The sequence below is a fragment of the Myotis myotis genome, unplaced genomic scaffold (genome assembly GCF_014108235.1).
Source record: "Myotis myotis isolate mMyoMyo1 unplaced genomic scaffold, mMyoMyo1.p scaffold_m19_p_2, whole genome shotgun sequence".
Classification (NCBI taxonomy): domain Eukaryota; kingdom Metazoa; phylum Chordata; class Mammalia; order Chiroptera; family Vespertilionidae; genus Myotis; species Myotis myotis.
This window is the reverse complement of record NW_023416324.1, coordinates 46,729,114-46,751,689: the sequence shown is the minus strand read 5'-3', so window position 1 is coordinate 46,751,689 and position 22,576 is coordinate 46,729,114. Positions and strand designations below refer to the sequence as shown.

General features: G+C 39.6%; 1 protein-coding gene across 2 annotated transcripts in view; it reads right to left on the bottom strand.

The window, feature by feature from the left end:
* PDE4B (phosphodiesterase 4B) overlaps positions 1-22,576 on the bottom strand; it is a 430,076-nt gene that overhangs the window by 12,355 nt on the left and 395,145 nt on the right. Inside the window, exons 1-2 of one of the 2 annotated variants that reach the window (XM_036352563.1) lie at positions 5,652-6,743; positions 4,986-5,079 (exon numbers count right to left, since the gene is read on the bottom strand). In XM_036352563.1, coding sequence (XP_036208456.1) covers positions 4,986-5,079; positions 5,652-5,699 — 142 coding nt within the window. In that variant the 5' untranslated portion in view covers positions 5,700-6,743. Of the gene's footprint in view, positions 1-4,985; positions 5,080-5,651; positions 6,744-22,576 lie in introns of those variants that run through there. The other variant, XM_036352564.1, reaches the window with a different exon arrangement.

Genomic DNA, 22,576 nt, shown 5'->3' with positions numbered 1-22,576 from the left:
AAATTTATGATCATCTCATTTAATCTTTTAAAAAATTCTGCTACAACAAGGTAATAGTAGAGCTAGAATTACTGAAAAACTCATGTCTACCTGCTTGTAGAAGCACTTTTCTCTATAGTATGTTATTAAAAATATCAGCAATCAAATATTTCATTTCACTTCACAGGGCAATGTATCTTGAGTACTTCTGAAAAATGCATTGACTCTTTCCGGCCATAGGGATGCCTGGAAGTGCACTGAGCAATAATTTATTATATAGCTTAACAGCTATTTCATTGAACTAAATGATACCCGTGACTGAAAGAGTTAACGCAGCTTTCAAAAGTTCCTGCTTTTATCTCTGCTTTTTACAGTGAAAATAAGTACAAATACAATTTCTCCATTTGAAAATGACATGTTTCCAGTTGGCATGCTGGGATCTAGACTGTTTGCTTTCAATTCTCACAGATGATAGCATAGTCACATGTTCTCCCCAGAGACCTCTGCCTGCTCATGGGGCTCTGGGGACAACTCGTCAAAGCAACGCAAGCACAGGCAGACAGAAGCAGCTGTCATGTACACCTCAGCATCAGCCTTACTATGACTTTTGGTTGTGAGGAATTTTACTGGTCATTTCTATGGGTTTAGGGGTTTCCAACCTGGTTTAGCATCAGAAGCATTCAGGAAACTTTCAAAAAATACAGATTTCTGAGCCCCACCCAGTCCTCCCGAACCAGTGCTTTTGAAAAGCTTCCCAAGTGACTGTGATGGTCAGAGCCAAGTTTGGGAACCAATAATAATACCACATTCTGACTTTTCAGATGAAGTCAGCAACTTGCCCAAGCTCAAAGGGTGATTTATTCAACAGATATTTATTTTGCAATTACTGTGTTCCAGATACAGTGATTTAATAGCACAGAACCCAGGCCTTGAGGTTCCTGTAAAAAAAATCTCTTTCTGGTCTCACAATCTCTGACGTTAAAAATGACAGATTATGTTATTTTTGAAATTACTTTTCTCCCTGTCACTTCATTTTTAATAATTACTACTTTTGCTACACGGCAAGGTCACAATAGCCCCTGCCTCTCCCAGCCACCATCCTTCACCATTCCTCATGTTTGGCTGTTGGATTCTCCCTTGCCACCAGATATAAAACCCTCCAGTGGGACTAGCAACGTCCCCCCTTCGCTTAATTAAGGATTCCTAGCAGCAGTGAGTAACTGAGCTGAACCACCACTGTGTCTATGCAGAGAACATTACAATAAAGAAGAAAGCCATTATTCACACAGTGCCAACTGGGCATTCATGGGTGTTTCCCTAAGCAGGCACTGGAACAACTGCTAGGTTTCCCTATTCTGAATTTCCTCTGTTATATGCTTTTCCCTATTCTGAATTTCCTCTGTTAAATGCTTAGCCAGCACAATGTGAAAATAACCTGAAACACAGACTCAAAGAATCGCAATAAACATTTAGTGAATTTACATTTACAAGAATGGTCATTTTACAGTGGGGAAATGGTGGACCCATATAAAACAAACAAACAAACAAAAAACAGATGAAAAAATGTCAAAATTTGGCTAATAGCATAATTGGAGGTGCTTTTCTTGCTAGATCACAGCATTTGATTGTGCAAAGTTCCTGTTATTTTTCCTTGCACCTTGAAAATTCCGTGTTTTAGTTTTTGAGTAGTAAGAAGCTGATTTAAAAGGATAGCTTTTCACTGTTCGTAAAAATATTAACTAAATTGTAAGACCACATCTAAGTATCTTGCTTTATCTATGCTCCCTCCCTGTCGGTCCTGCTTTATTTCTTCTTATTCCAGCAACCGGAGCCCGTATAAGAGCAGTAAGAAGTGCCCGCAGTGGTAAATGGCCTCCTGACTACATTTTGAATCATCTGGACACTACCCTGTTGATGAAAATAGAATACAAGTCACAGATCCCTGGAGTAAGGGATTCCCTCCCTCTGATGACCCATTTTAGCATTCAATGACTCTTGTTGAAATATTGCTCTTCAAGTTTAACTTAAATTGCTAAGGCCTACTCAGTTTGCTCTCACTGAGATGGTATCTTTGCTCTAACAAGACCTTTTTATATTACTGGAAACTATTAATAAACCTTTTTATTTTTAGGTCCAACAATCCTGATTTCTAAAGACTTTTCTCCAAAAAAATGAATATTACTTAAATACCCTTAAATGTGATTTTCTTCTATATGTTCTGAGTTCTGAATAGGCTTCTTTCCTAATTAAAGAAGTGACGGGACATTTAGGTCTAGGAGTCAACAGAGTCAAGTTTTAGTTCTGACTCAGGAACACATTAGTCAAGTAATCTTGGTGGAATTACTTTGCTCTCCTAGGCCTCAGTGTTCTCTCCTGTAAAATGAGGGAACTGGATTACAAGGCCATTCAAGTTCCTTGCAGATCTGACAGTTTGTGAAGAAGGCTTCACTCATGGTCCTCCAGGAGTATGCACTAAGCTCATAAGATAGGCCTAAGGGCTCCTTGTCCTGCATTTGCAGTTTGGAGACAAGCTTTGTTTGTTTGTTTGTTTGTTTGCTTACTTTTTAAGATCGTCAAGTTGCAAATCTACAGTCTATTGCAGAAAATTCAGGCTGCCAGGTATGTTTAGCAAGACAGATAAACGCCATTTATACCAGAGTCATAGAATGTTAAGAGTTGGAAGGGCTCTGGGGTGGCAGCTGTTCCAATGCTCCCATTTTACAGATGAGGCAACTGACGCATCCTATGTTTATGATATTTTCCCAAGAATATTTACCATTTTAATTTGTCTCTCTAGTCTGTTTGAATCGGTCTACCTCATGCATGCACACACACATATACACACTCTCACACACACACCACCCTCCTCATGCTGAGTCTGTAACAACCTTCCTCAGCAACATGTTCTCAAGAGATGTGCCTAAACAGCAAATGGAATGCTTGACAGAAAATTGACATTGGCTGCTCTTGAGATAGAAAGTGTTGAAACGGAGGACTCATCTTTATTTTCTCATCAGCTTTCTCACTCGCTACCAGCCTTTGATGACAAGAAGACATTAATTAGCTTCTAAAATATGCTTGTTGTCCTTGGCAAGTGGGTAATGAAAGAAATGACAGTGACAAGGACTGCTTAGGTGCAGTCTTGGATGATGAGGAGCTCAAGGACTTCATGCAGCTTTCCTCTAGTCATGAGCATCTCTTCTATGACAGAGGAGCCCTGATATTTTCATAGAAATGCAATGAGTATGAAATCAAAAATGAATTCCTGCACGTATTGATTTTATCCTTCTCTCCCACAGTCATTAACCTATACAATGTCCCTAAGACAGTTCCCAGCTTATGAAAAATAATTGGGTGTTGCACAGAATGGAGTACATCACAAATGGGCAGGGGAAGACACCTGGCTTCCAAGGAATAAAGGGGAGATGCTGGGGAAGAAAAGAATTAGTATATGATGCTTTCTGTTCCATTAGATTCTAGCTACCCCTTGGAGTTCAGATGTCTGAAAAATTCTTCTCCTTTGTTCTCTGACAAAGGCCTGACACAACTGCAGCTGGAGGAGATCGGCTACTGCAGATTCCCACACACTGGAAACAGCTGGAAAGGCACTTGCTAATCGTCAGGTGCCCATCGGCTACAGAGTAATTCCCTGAGCTTTGCACCAGGCTGCTCTAAGATTGATCTGCTGATAGCAGGAACTGCCCTGGTATTAGACAAATAGGATTGATTTTCTAAAATAAAGGCAGAAGAGGAATGTGTTTCCATAAGGCATCAAGGCAAATGCTCATTGATTTAATGGTGTGCAGAAAAGAAGGGAGGTGTGATGCTCAGCTGTAAGAATGGGTCATTTCCCTGGAAAGTGGAGTTCTGGAAACAAGCATAATTCAGGGGTAACTGCAAGTCCACAGAATCAGAGTCTAAATCAGCGGTTCTCAACCTGTGGGTCGCGACCCCTTTGGGGGTCGAACGACCCTTTCACAGGGGCCGCCTAAGACCATCAGAAAACACATATATAATTACATATTGTTTACAGTAGCAAAATTACACTTATGAAGTAGCAAAGAAAACAATTTTATTGTTGGGGGGTCACCACAACATGAGGAACTGTATTTAAGGGTTGCGGCATTAGAAAGGTTGAGAACCACTGATCTAAATGCTACCCATTCACTTGGAAGTAGATTTGCAAATCCTACAGGCCTCATTAAAGAAAAATAGCCCAAATAAGTTCATTATACAATAGGATGGCTGTAAACATGAGATCAGAAATTCCTAGTAATCAAACAGGATGTTTTCAGTAATTAAGGAATCATTGATACAAACCTTTTCCGTGTCATGTGTTAAATACCAAAATACCAGCAATGGGACTACAGAGCATAATAGATAAAGCATCAGATTGGGAAGATAACAATGCTGCTTGCAGGGGAACAAATCTTTCATATAAGAAGATTCTCCACCGCGCCCCCCCCTCCCCCCCATTTACCTTTAAGAAATACTTAGCAAAGCAATAGTCAAATTATTTCCAAAGCCTATCCTCTTGGGCCAAGTTACCATAGTATTCGCCAAATACATTTCTTGCAAATCCACCTGAGAGGAAACCTTTTGCTCAAAGCCCAGATAGTGGAAGAATTTAAGGAATACCACATCCTGGAGCCAATGGAGTTGTCCTCAGAGTTTGGGTGATTAACACCCTCACTCCTATCTCTTCAGAGGTCTTGGCAGAGATGGAAGCAGGTGGGTAGATAAGGGGTGATCTGAGGTCCATAAAAATATACTTAGCCCATCATAACTTTTGTCTTTGATGGATATTTTTATTCTTTTTCCTTTTTTTTTTTTTTTGCAATATCTTCCTGCTCAAATTTTCCCCTTAAAGGCTGTCCTTAGTTCTTATTTTAAATGGATTTGTTTTTCTATGACTTTACTTCATTTAAATCTCACATAGGGGTGTTCATGCATAGGTTAATACTGAAAAAGTCCCAGTTATGATAGGTTTCCAGTCAGCATCTTACCTAAGAAAGTATTTGAAATGTATTCAGACACCTGGTTCCCTGAGCGGCTCATTTCTGAGAGATGTGTCAGCTCCCGGTTCAGCATCCTTTTGAACTGTGTATGAAGAACAAAAATGTATTAACCACCTAAAAACTAACAAATGGTCACTTTACATGTTTACAACTTTGCTGTCTAAGAGCCAAGAGTTTGGATAAGCAGATACCATGAGAGAAATGATGCTGTTTCTACGAAATACAACACCCTTTTCATACTAAATTATTCCAAGGGCACCCTAGGAAAAAGAGGTTTTCTTAGATTTCTTAGAATTAACATTTTATTTCTTTTGAAGATGCAAACATAGGAAAAGAATCTTAATAGAGGTCAAGATAATTTCACTTGAAAATGTAAGACTATTTTAAAACACATTTACTGAAAATCAACTCTAAAATACGAATTAATAACCTGCATAGTGGGAGGAGATTATATGTAAAAAGTTTAAGGGAAAACAAAGGGGGGTGGGGGAGCATCCTTTAAAAATAGTGTTGAGTAAAAAGACAGCCCAGTTTAATTTAATACAATGTCATATAACATGCCCTTATTTTAGAATTTTCTACTTCACAGTAAACATGCAGATATAAAGGTTTCAAATTCTACAAAAGACACAGAACAGAATCAGATGGACCCACCTTGATGTAACCCCAAGATACAGATAACAAATAGTTTGCCTCAGGCATTTTGGAATGCTCTCCTTGCCACAATCCACAGATCCCCTTTGAAAGAATTCACAGTTCTGAGATAGCAATCAGGAAAGCCTTGCACATTCGGTGCTAAAATAATCAAAACTTATAAAAGACAAAGCCTCCAAAACTTAAGGCATTTCCTAATCCAAACAAAGCCCATCTTCGCACGCCATTCTCGCAAGAAGCCTGTGCCTCTAGCTTCTTTTCTGGCAGAGAGAGGAATGAAATCAGGAATTGCAGGAACAAGAGCCTGTCCGAGTGGATTCAGCTGGCTGGTGTGCAGCCCTTATAAATTATGAATAGTCCTAGTGGCCGCAGGGGTTTCCACCCTCGCTTACTCCTGCTCAGCTGAACTCTGCAAGGAAGGAGCAATTCTTCTTTCCTGAGGGGTTGCCAGACTGGGAAACACAGCCATCTTTTTAAAAGGAGAAGATTAAAATGGAGGAAGCCCCATGAATATTTAAGTAAATCTGAAGTCCGTACCCTCCCCCATTCAACTGGGTGTTCTTAACCCTCTCTCCTCTGCAGAGACCAACACTCTGCAGACAGCCTCTGCACAGGGCTCAGCCACTCTTAGGGTTTCACGGTGATGGTGATTAATTTACTTTCTGGGCATTTAAATAAAAAATAAAAGGGATTGAGACTATGGCTGTTTTCAGACAAGGCTTTTGTTCTACAAAAATAATTTTAAAAAAACATTTTTTTTGGAGGAGATTTTTGCTCACCAACAGTGTGCCAACGCATTTAGCCTTCTTTTACAATGACACCTGGGAAAGAGTTATTACCTTTTAAAAGTACTTCATATGCAGAAGGCAGTTTTCTGCACTCTATCAGCTCGTTAATATACATATTGGATGGCATTCAACAAATTAAGCACATTTAACCTTTGATCTAGGATCTGGAGTGTGTTTGGAAATACAAGATATTATTTGCTGCATGAATGGAGAATGACTTGTAGTTCTACATGACTATGTTTTTTTTGGTATTGCAGTGTTACATCTTCTAATTCATGTTAGAAATATTTAGGAGTTAAATTTATTTCTATTTAATCTTAGCAAGCTAAGGCATGTTGAGAAAGTCATTCCCTTCCCGTAGGCATTTCCCCACCCCCTCCTTGTCAGTATTAGAGAACAGGCAAGAGGATCTGAGACTAGTCCCTACCCAGGGCGACCCTACTCCCCGCTTTCTTCTCTCTGTCACCTCATCCTGGGACCCCCAGGAGTTCAAGTACAACACATTAAAGGAGTAGAGCACCATGGCAACAGCCCCCGCCCCTCTCTCCCCAACACACACACAACTGGCTCTCTTTCCTGTGAGGCATTCCCCTTTCAAATGAGCATCCTGCACTGACAATGGCTTCACTTCAAGCATCCAAGCCCCATCATGCCGTTGCCTGTGCCCAGGAGACCAGGCCTTTTGAGGCGAAGCCAATGCAAGTCAGTATTGCTGCCCACTGGCCGGCTTCACTGTGCACGGTTCTCAAAGAGGCGCAGTCATCCCCTCTGGGCAACGCTGCTTGCGTATGTGTGTTTCCCCATGAGACAATATGGCAGTGACAGTAACCAGGGATCTCTGAAGCCATCACCTCAGCTCCTGTGTTTTACTAACTGGATCTTTGTGCCCTTTTGAATTCCAGGTGACTGTCGTAAGTTCCACGTTACTTGGTTTTTAAGATGTAATCAAATAACTGGCATCTCATTTTCAGTTCTCAAAAGACAGGCACTTACACGAAAGACTTAGGAGCTGGAAAAGATGGGTTTCTCTGCTTTGACTGATCAGCTGAATTTTGCAAAGAAGCAAGCTTTACTTGGAAAAAAAATCGTGTAAAAAGCACAGAGACGGATGATTTTTTTTTTTTTTTAAACCAAGTCTGTGAAAGTCATAGCCAAATGTAACATTCAAGGAATCATCCTCATTTTGGTTCCTTTGGTCTCTGCAATATTTAGAAAGATTTTTGGAGTCAATCAGGTTTGTTCTGTTTTAATCATATCATGTTATCATGTATTTGCTAAATATTTATTAAACTCCTAATATGTGCCAGGCAAAGAAAGACTGAAGATATAGCAGTGAAAAAAAAACCAAAAAACTTCTCATGCTTTTACTGAACTTACATCCTAGCAGAAATAGTCAGCTATATGAGAGCATGTTCGTTACCCGCAACAGTTAAGGGTTTGGAGAGAGTTGGACAAGTTCTTTATCAGTGGTACTGGCCCCTGAGCTCAGAATATAGGAGCAGGTAGAAATTCAGTCATAAAAGAGTAGTAAGGCAAAGACGCTTATCCTTACTTTCTTTCTATCACCTCCCATTGTCGCAGGACCCTGTGGCATACATTGTCAATCGGTCCCAATGCGGGAGCAGGGAAGTGGCTCTCAGTTACAGGGCTGAAAACAAACCAAACTTCTCACCTTTCCCGCATAGCTTACAGAAGGGGCTAACTCCTGTAAGTAGTTCACAGATGAATATCACCTTCTCATGCCTAAAATAGTTCTGCCAGCCTTTTGCTGGAGGCATGGAAATGCCACCAAAACACAAGTCATCTTAAGGCAACAGTAAAACACACATAATGAAGTACGCAAACGGCGGCCACTCAGTGTCAGAACCCGACCCAGCCCTTTAAATGTTATTACGTAGCAACAGCCGTTGGTTTTCCTCCTTCGTCAGGGAGGGCCCAACCACACTGACTAAGGCAATCATTGCTCTCATCCAAAAGCATTTATGAAGGGTCCGCTTATGTTGTGCTCTGCACACACGAAGGAAGGCAGACAGGGCCTCTGAGGAGCAGACGGGGGGACCTTTTAGATTCTAGTATCACAGAGTCCAGTTAGCATGATCAGCGCTGGCCCAGGAGTCCAGTTAGCATGATCAAGGCATGGAATAGATCTGAATTGTGCTTGAGGTTAAGGCTGAGGAGGCAGCTGGGGCGCCCAGCTTCGCTGGGTTTTCCGTGTCTGACTCCCAGATGGGAGTTGCTTCTGTTGAGCAGTGACACGCCAGACGAATCTAGCCTGTCGTTCTCAGTTCTCTGTAACAGTCTTGTGAAGTGACTTCACCTCTCCAACGTGAAACCAGAGTGAGGTCTGATTTTCGGATCTCAGCCTCCCAGCCTGAGCCTGTCAGGACTCCGTGGAAAGTGTGCGGCAGCCTCCTTACAGTCCGGACACGTTAGTTACCAGCAACCAGTATTTCCAAGAAAGCAAACTCTCTCAACAGGACTGAGAAAAACAACCCAAGTCAGAAATGCTTCAGTCCCTAAGAATAAGTCTCCAAGAAAGGCAGAGAAGTGTTTATCATCCTCCCAGAGGTTTACGCTCCGTAAGAAAAGGAAGGTAAGGTAGCTCCGGAGGGAACTCGTGGCTCCAGGAGTTACAAAACTGACAAGACACAGCCATTCTGACTTTGCCCAATGCCACAGAGAAAGCCCCAAACAGGAGCACACTGTGCCAAAGATAAATGTGTCTCTACTGCCTGATACATACAGATTCTATTTTTCAGTTACGAATCTGCCTTCACAAGAAAAGCCTGGGAGGGCCTCCCTAGAAGTAATGTCCCCAGAGGTAATGGCTGAAGCCCCTTTTCAACACAAAGCCATTTGCGAATGATCCCTTAGTCACACAAATTCCACCTATGCTTCCGTCAGCTTATGTCCGACACTAGATTCCTGAGCGCTGCAGAAAGTGCAGTGATTTTTTTTGAAAAAAGAAAAAAATATTATCTACATAAATGATTTATTACAGGGTGTCCCAAAAACCTATATGCACACTTTGAATAATTATAAAGGCACTGTTTATTAAAATACATTTCATTTTAAAAATTGAGCTATCAGTTAACGTGTGTATACATCTTTTGGGACACCCTATATTGTTTGCCTAGAATACATCTTTTCTATAAAATCATGTGAGGTTTATTTTTTTGAAGGTGCTACCTTTAATAGTGGGAAGTTATTTAAAATATCTGGAGTAACAAAAGCTAAAATTCAATTACACTTGATATAAACATTTTGTTTATGGCTTCCCTTTCTCTTTAGCTTCAATACTATATACAAAGATTTTTTTTTTTTCCTGAAGCAAATTTTTCTAAAGTGATGGAAAACTTCATCATTTTCTATATTTCTCATAAGGATGGGTGGACTCATCCTATGGGATTAATTTGATCTCAGAAAGTCATTCTAGTCCTGATGTTTGTATGTTTCTAAGAGTAAAAAATATCCAGGAGAGTAATAACACAAGGGGCTAGTATCAAGCACATGAAAAAGCTACTTTTAAGACTAATCTGGGTTTGTCAGAGGATCCCCTAGAAATCGCTTAGGAGTGAGTCCTAAGTGATTAAATATATTCTTCTGCCTCATCAAAGGCTAGATAAAGCAAGCACTTTCCTCTCCCAGATAACCTTATGATGAAAACGGTAAGTGAACACTGTGCAAATGAAAAAAAAAAAGTTGTCAAAGAGAGAGGAAGACAGCCCAGTAGTCACCCTTGTGGGTGGCCATCTACGCAGGGGCCCATCTGTGAGACAGGCGACGTATTGTGTGGGGTCTTCCTGTTTTTACAGTATGAAACAACTGCCCAAGTCATTAAAGTCACAATGACTTTGTTAGGGACTGCATTTTGACTCATATTTTACACTTTGTTAGTCATAACTTCATAAGCATTCCCGGGCATCAAGAAAGTGAAGGGGCTGGGCATTCCTCCTGAAGTCACAGAACGCTAGTGGTGATAGAAGGGAGTTGAAACTGCAGTGGCACCGTTCAGTGGGAAATGGAAGGACAGTTTGGCACTAACCAGATGTGTGATCTTGGATCAGATGAATTAACTTCTTGGGGCTCAGTATTTTTTAGGTGTGGGCTCAGTTTCCTTAGTGATAAAATGGATAATTTCTAAGGTTTCTTCTGATTTTTTAAAAAAGTTTCTTCTTCCATTCATTTACATGGGAAGAAATGAATGAGGACACAAGGAAATGAAAGACTCTAATTTCTAAACACCTTCACTTTTCTTTGCAAAATCTGATTTAAACAACTAAAATAGGGGTACAATGTACTTTCCCTAAAGCCCTTTTTCAATCTCACAATTTCCACAATTCTTTTTTTAAAAGATATATATATATATATATTTGATTGCAGAGAGGAAGGGAAAGGGAAAGAGATAAAAACATCAATGATAACAGAGAATCATTGATCAGCTGCTTCCTGCATGCCCCCTACTGGGGATCAAGCCCGCAACCCAGCATTTGTCCTGACTGGGAATTGAACCGTGACCTCCTGGTTCATAAATCGACGCTCAACCACTGAGACACACCGGCTGGGCTCCACAATTCTAAACATTTCAGATTATCTGACAACATGAGTCTAATCCTTTGTCTCCTTTTTGTCCTTCCCTATATACTCTTATCATCTGTTTGAAACTTGATGTCCAGTTTCTTTAATGAAATGTTTGTCTTATTTGAGAAGTAAATGAAATTGAAAGGAGTGAGTCTATAACAGGGTTAAGAAAGGAATAACGTGTCATTGCCCATTAGCATCTACTTTACTAGAGACTCTAGTTCCATGATGGGCCACCCTAGCAAGCAAGTTCTACTGTATTAATATCTGGAGCAAACCAACTCCCTGGTACACCAGGAAATACAGTTAGGTCATTCTACCTGTCCATCTGCCAAATAAGAAAGTTCATCTAAACATATTAGAATTGAGTGATTCTCTTAACTTCCCAGTGATATGGCAATCCACAATAAGTTCGAATATAAGGAAAAACAAGCTTGAACATCCCTACCATACTTCTGCAACAAAAACTGGCAATTATGGTGAAGCTAAATTAGAATAAATTCCATTAGCTGGTTAGAGGACAAGTATCTGCTCAAGTGACATTTTAAAAGTCAGAGTAGGGACAAACCATGAGTGCTTTCATACACAGAACTGAAAAAAAAATCAAAAGAATTTAAATACAACTTTGAATACAACTCCTCTGGTAATTAACTACAGAAGAGGCCTTTCTTCAACAGATGACAAAATCATTGTAGCAATTGAGAAAAATCAAGGAGTTACGGTATACTCTTTACTTATTCTTTTCTTCTTCTATTTACTGTTCTACAAATTTTTCTGTGCATAAGGGCTAATCATTAACCCCAAACTTCTAAAGCCAGTTCTAAGGCCATGGGAAGTTAATGTGATTCCAAAGCAGATGACTAAGATCTTTTGAACCATTTCACATCCAGAAGTTCTACAACATATTGTATTTTTAAAATAAGAACTCTTACCATGGATCAGGCCCGTGGACTGTCCAGTGTAGTGTCCTCTCATGACTGGTGGAAAACAAGACCTATGGAACTTCACATCTGACTTGAAAGCAATGATGCAGAACAGGGAAATTACCCCCAAACACTGTACTTTCCTTTCAGAACCCCATAAAGTATTGGTCATGATTTTCTTTGAGAACTGGTTTCCAATTTTATTCTATAAGATCTCCTGGGTTGTTTAAAATCCTGCACTAAGTATTGCTTTATTAAAATTTCCAATACTTCTTGTAGCGACAAAATCTACCATAGCATGTTTTAAGATGATTACTTCACCTCTTTAAACAGATCATGTGGCACATATTGTGTTAAATATTAATTATATTGATTTCAGCTCAGAACTTTCACATACCTCTGAGATAAAAGATAATGGGATGCTTCAAAACCTGTCATGGAAATTACTGTTTCTGGATTAGCAGCTTCCCAGGGTGGAGCCAGCCCCCTGGTCTGGAAATTTTCAAGATCAACTCTGGGACCATCAAATAAATAAGGGGAAAACCTGGGCTACCCAGACAGATCCTTCCCTTCCCTAAAAGCCAATGTTATCTGTTTGGGGTTTTGGTAATCCCTATGGGACACACACTTGCAAACTGAGAAGATTCTGCCATAGGTTGGAGATTTGAAAATAATTTTAAACCATAAAGGATAAAAACAGTAGTCTTAAGCAATTTTATCATTAAAAAAGATAATTATTCTTGTTTTGCATTTTGTTTTCTCTATAATTCTTTACCATAATTTAGAAGAGATAGATGGATGCTTTGCACAACAATGCATCCCAAGGTGTATAGGCTTGTTGTTTATGGAAGGCTTATAAAAGTAGTTTCAGAGTAGGATGCATAGGTCATACATAACTAGAGGGGGTTCCACTTACAAGCTGACTTTACCAGGAGGGTCTAACTACATTAAGAAGACTCTAAGAGCAGACCCAACTACATTCCTGCATGACATAGGATCAGCTGAACATCCAATGGGCTCTGGAAATAAAATTCTGTACTATAACTTATTCTGAGAAACTTGACAAGTTGTTCAGTTTCTTGGAGATTAAATTTTTCCATCATTAAAATGGAAGGTTAGAAATAATATATGTAAAGTGATTGGCAAGGTACCTGGGACCATTGTAGGACTATAGTTTATTCTACAGGACTTGTACTTGAGGCTGAGTTTTGTTTCTGAATTTTAAAAGAATATGAGCTCATGGTACCTTCTTCACTTGGGTTTGCATTTGGGTGGAGGTTTCGGTTGGCTCTTAGGCACCTAAACTCTTTTCTTCTCATTGTTGACAACAGCTTGTATAATTAACTACAAAATTCCCACAATATGCTGCTGCAGGTGTGATGCAGTGTTATATCATATAGATTACATGACACAGGAGTTACTCATAGAAGTGCTGGCTCGCTGTTTGACATTTAGATTATTCACCAGTGCAAGGAGTGTAAACCAGAATTGCCAGAAAGATAAATCAAGCTTGTCAAATGAAACCATAACTCCAAATGGCCTTGTATTGAAACCATATCATTTTTTAAAAGCCTAGTTGGAGATAACCCTATCTATTCATGATTCCATGACTTAGCTAATTTCCTCAAATTAAAAGACTTTAGAACTCTTTATGTATTAACCAAAGTTCATGAATAGCCACAAATTGCCTGACATAAGGATAATTGCTCTAACTATGCATTTTGCTCGGATTTCCATAGTTGAGGTCAATCCAGTAACATATCTAAAGTAATTGAATGTGTGGCTGGGATAGGGGTGAGAGGAGTATCAGCAATTTGTCTGGAATGAAAGATAGAACCAAACAATGGCAGAATGACTAAGCTGTATTCTCCAGACACAACAGATACGGAGTGTGGCTGACTTTCAGACACGTGTTCATAAATACCCGTTCCAGCTGAGTATGCAGTGGCTTTTGCCAGTTTCTGAAGGGCTCAGATGCTTGTCCAAAGGATGCAGACTTTTCAAGAGAAAGGTAAGCCGAATACCCTAATGCCAAACCAAACAACTAAAATGTGCTTCGCAGTTCTGCTCACATGGAAAGAGCATTTGTCCCTGTTGACTTTGTTCTCTGTTATCTGCCTTTGAATTTCAGAGAAGTCCGGGGGGGGGGGGGGGGGGGGGGCGCATGACCTCACTGCTTTGAAGAGTCACTGTGAAGAAAGTGAGGGGGGGGGGGGGCGGTTCTCATTCAACCTAACAAATATTTAATTGGATGCCTACCAGGTATCTAGAGCTACTCTAAATGCTGCAACTATAAGAGTGAACAAGGTAAACACAATTCATGTCCCCAAGAAATTTACAGTCTAAGGAAGTAAAACCTAAGTTCTATCACAAAACCCAAAAACTATAAACTGTGATAGCAAATTGCAAAACAAACAAGCTACTGAGTTAGGATAATTAGAGAAGCGATAACATCTAAACTGAGGTCTGGAAAATAAGAAGGAGCCTGGCTGAGCTTCAGCTTTCAAGCTCTAGGATTATATGCTGGGTTAGCAAGTCATATAATAAATGACCCTGTAAATTTACCTTTAATTTTTAAATCATTTGACTTTGGAGCGAAGAGAGTAAGATTTGATTCTAAGCATCTCCATTTAGTAGCTGAAGAGTTTAGACAAATACAGTTATCTCTCTTGCATCCTGGTTTCACATTGAAAATGAGGATCTCATACTTTCCCCAAGGTGAGCAACCTAGGCGATAATATAGGTGAAAACATATGTAGACAGGAAAGGGCTCTTCTCATGTGTTTCTGTGGATGCTACTTTGGATTTCGCAGTGCAAAAATAACAAACTTTTATACACTTAAAGAGAAGCACCCTTTATTTAATGTTCTATTCTGACACCACAGGAAGCTCTGAGAGCAAATAAGCTTGAAGTGAAGAAATGGGCCTTAAAAACCCCTATATTGCTCCATAACGAATGTTCCCTCAGGCAGAATCCAAGTTCTTGAGGGAATGCAGCCCTGGATCATATGGCTGGATCATGAAAAGCAGTGATCAAAAAAGAAAAATAGCCCTTCTATTTTTGGTCAGTGGATGGAGCATCGGCCTGAGGACCAAAGGGATCCGGGTTCAATTCCAGTCAAGGGCACATGCTGGGGTTGTAGGTTTGGTTCCCAGTGGGGGGCATGCAGGATGCAACTCTCCCATCATTGATGTTTCTAGCTCTCTCTCCCTCTCCCTTCCTCTCTGATATCAATAAAAATAGTTTAAGGCGGGGGGGGGGGGGTATATCTCCTGAATTATTCCTAATAATACTTCTTCCTTTATTAAAAAAAACAAAAATAAAAAATCTCATATTGTATTCATTTTAACCCAATGCATTTATCTTTAAAAAAAAAAATGAGCATGAATCCATTCTCGTTTAGGAGTTTATGCTTTTGATTGCTTATTTTTGGCAAGGTTCTCCTATTTTAGGATTTACTTAGAGCCCGGAAGGGTATTTTTTGAGAAGCAAAATGTGACCTTTCTCATTTTGAAAATTTTAGGATGCCAGAAATATAATACAGCATTAGACAATGGCATTATCTTAAGACTTTAAACATACAAAAGAAGAATATTCATAAAAGATCATTTTAAAATACTGCAATCAAAAGAAAAGAAATTCTCTGAAATTAAACTATACCGATTTAAAAATGTTTAAAGAATATACTGGTCAATCTTGATGAGCTATCAGAAGCTTCCATGCAATGGGTAAGAAATATGCAAATAAATTTTGTGCAACCAGATCCTGCGTGTGCTAAAATACAGCAGTGAAAAATTCAGTGGTAGCTTACTCTGTCAAGAGCATAAATAAGGTACTAGATCTGGCCAAGAAAAACATACCCATTGCATCAATAAATGCAGGTATATTGAAATCATTCTGACTCAATTACAGATTGGAGTCAGCAGTAGCAATATCAAGGAGCTGAGACAGGAGGGCACTGTACCTTTTCAGCTTGGTAGATAGGTAGCATTCTGTCTGATTAAATTGACCCTCCTGGGCTATGAGTGGGACATTTAGAGTAAGAGTTGAAGTCTATTTCACTAGAGACCCATCAGAAGGTCCCTAGCTTCTCACAATCAAATGGACATGCAACATTATACTGGAAATATCACCATTGGATGATCTAAGCATAGCCCATGAATTTAATTTTTGTTTTGGAAAATGCTAAAACAATTTTCTTTTTTAATATGGATAAAATTATTAACCATCTTAGCATTGTTCAAAAAAAAAAAGAAAAGAAAAGGTTAATTATCAAAAGTCCCCATGTCAACAAACTTTACTTATTTAGTTAGTTACTTTAAAATGATTTTTAGAGAGAGGGGGAGAGGGTAGAGAGATAGAAACATGGATGAAAGAAACATCATCGATTGGCTGTCTCCTGCTGGAGATTGAGCCCGCAAGCTGGGCATGTGCCCTGACTGGGAATCGAACCGTTGACCTCTTGTTTCTAGGTTGATGCCCAATCACTGAGCCACACCAGCCGGGCAATAAATATCTTAAATGACCAAATCAAGTAGAATTACAGAGAACTTTTTAAAACAAACCCCAAATCAACTACCACCAACAGAAAAAAGCCTTCAACTGCTTTACACTTTTCTTCTTACAGTTAAAAATATATAGAGCAGTGCCTCCTTGATATTGCTTAGCCTTACGACTGTAAACATGGAGTCTTAAAAATTCAAAACAAGGTCAGACCTCAAGAGCTTGCAATCTATAGCAGATATAATTAAAACCCCAGATAACTGAAATGTAAGCTATGATATTAACTAAGATAGGTAAGACGGTGGTCTATGAAAATCTGATCAAAACCAGAGCATTTAGGGGCAGAGTTGGGGGGTGGGGGTGGAGGTGGGGGAAAGAAAGCCAACAAGTAGCACACTAGGAATAGGTTCATAGTATATGGGGTGCTGATGTGTTTGAGTCAAAGAGATGTTTTCTAGGCAATGGAAAATCAAGACGGGGTAAAAGCCTATATTTCTTGATTCTCAAGTTATAATAAATTTCTTACTTATAGTCTTAAATGCTTTCAGTAGATCTTCTGACATCATGGATAGAAATGGAGTTGGAAGTCCACTGTTTCAGGAGCTACTAAAATGTTCATCTAATTTTTTTTTAAATTTTCAGTTCTTTGTCTTATATTCAAATGATTATCTTGGCTGTTAAATTATCCCCTTCCCCCATGAATCTCCATTTACATATTTTAGTGTTTTAATTCGAGTCTTCTATATCTTACTTATTCTAATAGCCAGAACACTAAGCTTTCTTACCCACCCTCAAATTAAAATATTTCTGTTCACTTCAAGTGAAATTTTATCTCACTTGTCCTACTTAGTAATACAAGTAATAATTAGAAATGGGCAGCTACCAAAAGACCAAAAGTAAAACTCTCAAGCATATCTTAGGCATGGAATAATTTCTCTTATAAACATTATAACCAAGATGATCCAGTCTCCCTAAGTCATCTCCCCTTTTCAAGTAATTAGATTAAAAGTTCTGAATTCATATTTTACAACAAAATATTTATAATATCTGCTTACCTTAGACCTCTACAAATACTAAAATTCATTTTAAGGTCCTTAAACATGTAAAATATGTTTCCATCTACTATAAATGAGCCTTATATGATTTCAAATATTTATAAATCATTAATTACATTGATATTTTATCTGAATATGTTGCTGCCAAGACTGTTGAACTCAACTCCACCAAGATGTCGGTATTCTGACCCAAGAAACCAGAAATCATATGTGAGTTGTGAGACTCTGCATAATCTAGGTCACTGAGCAGAAACAATCTAAGGTGTAGGAAGAGGTCAAATTGAGATCACCATCTTGACTTCAACTTTCTAGACTAATAGCTCTGCTAAGTAGCAGAGAGAATCCAAGCATTGACAGTTTTTCACCAGCTGGTAAAAGTCTCTAAACCGACCAATGACATTAGATAGTTGCCAAATTAACACGTCACTTTGCCGTGTCTGATCAGCATTAGCACACAGGCTACATGATTGAGTTGGAAAGATATTTTAACTTCCGTTCTTAATATTTTCTTTCCAAAATAACTATGTAAAGTTTATCTTTTTAGATATCAGATGCCAAAACTTCTCATCCTAAATCTAAATTTTAAAAATTGGTTTAATTACTTTTATTTCCTATCTTTCCTCAAATTGCATTTTGATAATTGCTGAAGGTTATAACATTATGCACTATGCTGTTAGCAAGGAGTGAAGGGAACTTGGTCATTTAAAGTTTTTAATGATCATTTTTAATATCGCCGTATTTTGAATAGCTAAATAATAGATTACATTGAACCATGAAGATGAGTTTCCTTTACAATAAATTCACTAAACTCCAATCTCTGAAGGCTTTAGGTTTCAAAAGGGGCATATTTTTAAATTGCAAGTAATTAGCAGAAGGAAACACATGACTGATGAACAGAACTGCATGCTTCATAGCTTTTAAACTCTACTCCATAAAGAGAAAAAGACTATCAGACACTTCTTAAAGAGAAAATGGTTATCAGGCACTTCCCAAAACAGAAACAAAAGAAACAGGAGTTTTACTGTCTTCTTCATTTCTAAAGAACAGTCCTTACTTTGTGGAAACACTTGGCTACTTTAAAGTAAATCAAACAAAGGAAGTTACAGTAAAATATCCAAGAGACTAAACAGTTTGGCAGCAGTTGAGGGAAACATCACGTACAAACGGGCAAGACGGAGGGGCTGGCAGGTCCCTGAAAAATGCTTAAGTGGAAGGATGTGCAGGGACACACATCACCAAAGGGCACAGTGTCTTCAAGAGTGTGAGCCTATTGACCGTGGCACACGTTTGCGCTGGTGTTTTCTGATTGGTAAGTGCTGGCTTCCAGGGAGCTGAGCTCTCTCTCCGCTTGCTGAACACACTTACTTAGAAGTGAAATGTTTTGGAAGGGTGAGCTCCACCCGTGGCTTTTCTATTAGAGATAACAATGGCTTAGATTTTGGGAGCCTTTTAGATTGAGACTTATTCTAAAATAAAAAGGCAAGAAAGAAGCATACAAATGTAAAACAAATATTTTTCCATTAACATATTGTGATTCTATTTTTTTAAAAACTACTGTACTAGAATTATATTTGACACTCTAAACATAATTGTCTGATTTTTTTTAACATGGAAAGAAAGGCTTCCCTTAATATGACTTATTTATCAAATTTTGAGAATATGTAAATGTTCTCAGCAAGCCAGAGGTGCAACAATCAAAGATAATGTTCCCTCACTTCATTCTTGCTTGTTTTTTTTTTTAAGAGATTTGTTCACTTGGGAACTCTCAAGTGAGTTAGAAGAAAGATTGGATTAAATGGATTAGAAATCAGTGAAGAAAATAGTTTTGTAAATACCCATATAAAATATGAAAATTAAGCAAAATAGATTATGAATAAAATTTATTACAAAGCCCTAGAATATTTTCAAAATATTACATTTGTTAAGGTTTAATAAGACTAGAACTTGGAATACTGATTTACACTCCCAATAATACAATTCAATCTTATCACAGGGTGACTGAAATACTGGTAATGCCAGATAAAGAATCAAGAGCTTAATCTCTCTTCCATCTTTGTTGGAAGACAAAGTGCACGAAAGACAGTATACATGTTACTTCTAGGAAATTTCCCTACATTGCTATTGAAGAAGCACCACTCCTCTATTTTATGGTCATGTTGCATGCACTGGGAAAGACGTAGTATATGATGAAGCTGCCATGATATCTGAATGGTAATAAAATTAAATTAAATTAAATTACATGGGTCCCTCGGCCTGGCTGCAGGGTTCGGGCTGAAACTGGCAATCTGACATCCCTGGAGGGGTCCCAGATTGTGAGAGGGCACAGGCCAGGCCAGACCGAGGACCCCATGAATCCGTGCACTGGGCCTCTAGTATTTCTATATTTACCTATCCCATTGGGATAATTGATGTGAGTCAGAATTCCCTGGGTGTGAATCTTGGCTCTCTTCTTTACCTTAGGCAATTTATTTTAAATCTTTAATCCTTACTTTACTCATCTGTAAAATGGGGATAATAGCACCTATTTCAAAGTGTTGCTGTGTTAATGACAGAATGTAGGCAAGGAGTTCAGCACAGTGTCTGCACACGTAGTATATACCTGTAAAAATAGGTTGGTTATTTACTACTATTATTCTACCAATAAATGCAAAGGCTGAAGGAGCCAATGGAATAGTCTGTTTTGACTATTTTGTTTTGTAGATAAGAGAAAACAAATATTCAAAATGATTAAATTAATTAAGATAATACACCTATATTGAGACAGAGCTAGAACTCAAACTCATGGCTTATTGCCAGGCTCTTTTTACTTTGCTGCTTTCAGCTCTATATAAATCTGAGCAGTAGGGAGAGAAAAGTTAGATAAAAATATGTCTGAGTCCCCCTCCACTTGGCTGTCAGAACTGATTTTCATTCTATTCTAACCTCTAGTCCAGGGTCCCCTCTAACATTTGTAGGGCCACATACCGTATGTATAAATATATGAAGATTTTAATTGAGCTCCCTCTAGCACTCCTACCTTGACAGGCATACCTTCCTACAGCATGGAGTACCAGATTGAATGTAGAAATCCTAAACTCTCTGAACAGGATGGGAAGGAGTGGGAGGATCTAGCTCCTGGACCAAAGCCTGCCCCATTCTTCCCCTATGTCCTAACACCACCAGGGACTGAGTACATGGGCCTTTGTATATCCCCTGCCACAGCCTCCATATCCCAGCTCCTTCCACACTATCCTCCCAAGCTAAATGCTGTGTCTTTGCTCTTCCTTGAGCTTAGGGTATACACTCCTGCAGCACATTCAGGAAAGAAGTCTGCCCAGTCCCCCAAAGTGAGCTCAAAACCATTCAGGCAGAGAATGTGGAGGTCCAATAGATGCAATGTGGTCTGGAGTGGGGAGCAGCTGCTCCTTGGCCTGGCAGATTCCTCACCCCCTGGAGCAGAGTGCAGGTAGAGAAAGAGCAGGTTAGGGCTCTCTTAAATTATGGGGGTCCAGGAAGAGGACACCTCTTTCCCAAAGGGTGGTACTGCTCTAATTATACCATTTAACTTTAGGCAAAAGTGGAATGAATCCCTTTCCATAATTGGCACTTGCCTATCACCTCCTGACAGAGTTCTAAGATGAATCTATACAATCTATATCCTTTTAGTTCTGCTGGATCCAATATTTCCCATAGTTATTGATTATTCAATTAGATACAAAATGACTCAGCTAACTTTAGGGTAATTGTAGTAGCCAGTCAGACAGGCATAGGCAGAGCAAGGATGATAGGCCAGGTAGGGAAGGTCACCAGAGTGGAAAGCCCTGGGTGCCTGGAAACAGGCAAAACTGGGAAAACAAGGACCTCACCCCCAGGCTGACCTTTCCTCCCCTAGCATATCGCTCGTCATATGGTTTAGACCCCCTGACCTTTCATATCATTGATCATGAGTTTCAGACCCTCCCTTGACCATTCCTCCCCTGGCAAGCTGCTAGTCAGGTGGTAGACCCCCTTAGAGGATGAACAAGGCAAGGCGGGTGGAGAATAGCCTCATATGACTCCCATACAAGCCCTTGCACAACCACTCCCTTAAGCATTAAGCCCTCAAGACAATGTGATTCTGACAGGCATCAATTAATCTTAGTAACAAAGCCTCAGAGTTACAGTCAAACTAGAGATAACATCTAGGCTTCAGTTGTGTTTCAGCTCTAGGCCCAGAAAAGCAGCAAGACCAGGTGGGGTGACGCCACGGCTGACATCAGGACCAGCTTTGATGACTAACCACCGATGACCCCCTGCCCTGGCACCGACCAGTCAGTAGAAACCACGGCCTTGAAAGGACACACCTGGAAAGCTGAAGAATATTCCATTGAGGTTTTCCCTTGGGACTTCCCCTGAGATCCCCACCTTTAGAGAGGGGATCAAAACACTCAGGACAGAGGACCTACTGTGCCTTTTCTCTCTCTCTCTCTCTTTCTAGAGCAGTGGTTCTCAACCTTCTGGCCCTTTAAATATAGTTCCTCATGTGACCCAACCATAAAATTATTTTCATAACTGTAATGTTGCTACTGTTATGAACCGTAACGTAAATATCTGATATGCAGGATGGTCTTAGGCGACCCCTGTGAAAGGGTCGTTCGACAGCCAAAGGGGTCTCGACCCACAGGTTGAGAACCGCTGCTCTAGAGCATGTCCATGCCCTTTCCTCTCTATTTCCCCCAGGCACGCCACCTTTGTCTTTCTTTCTCCTAAGCTCCAAGGACCTTTCTTTTGCCTCTGTAACTCGTTTCCTGAGCCCATACAGCCCAGTTGGCTCATTTCTTTCTATCTTCACGACTTTCTGAAAACTTTCTCTGTCGACTGAGTTCCTTGGCTCTGAATTCTTTCTCAGCTGAACTCAAGAATTGAGGTTGCTGAACTGAGGTCTAGTCTAACTCTTCTGGTAACATTTTGGTGCTGTTTCACCACTAACATAATCAGTCAATCATGACCACATTCCAATATCCCATTGCGTGGGTCCCAGGTGGTTCCAGATTGGTAGAATTGTGTGGCTTTGTCCCTCCCACCCAAAAGCACAGGCAATTAGTCAATTAGTTGC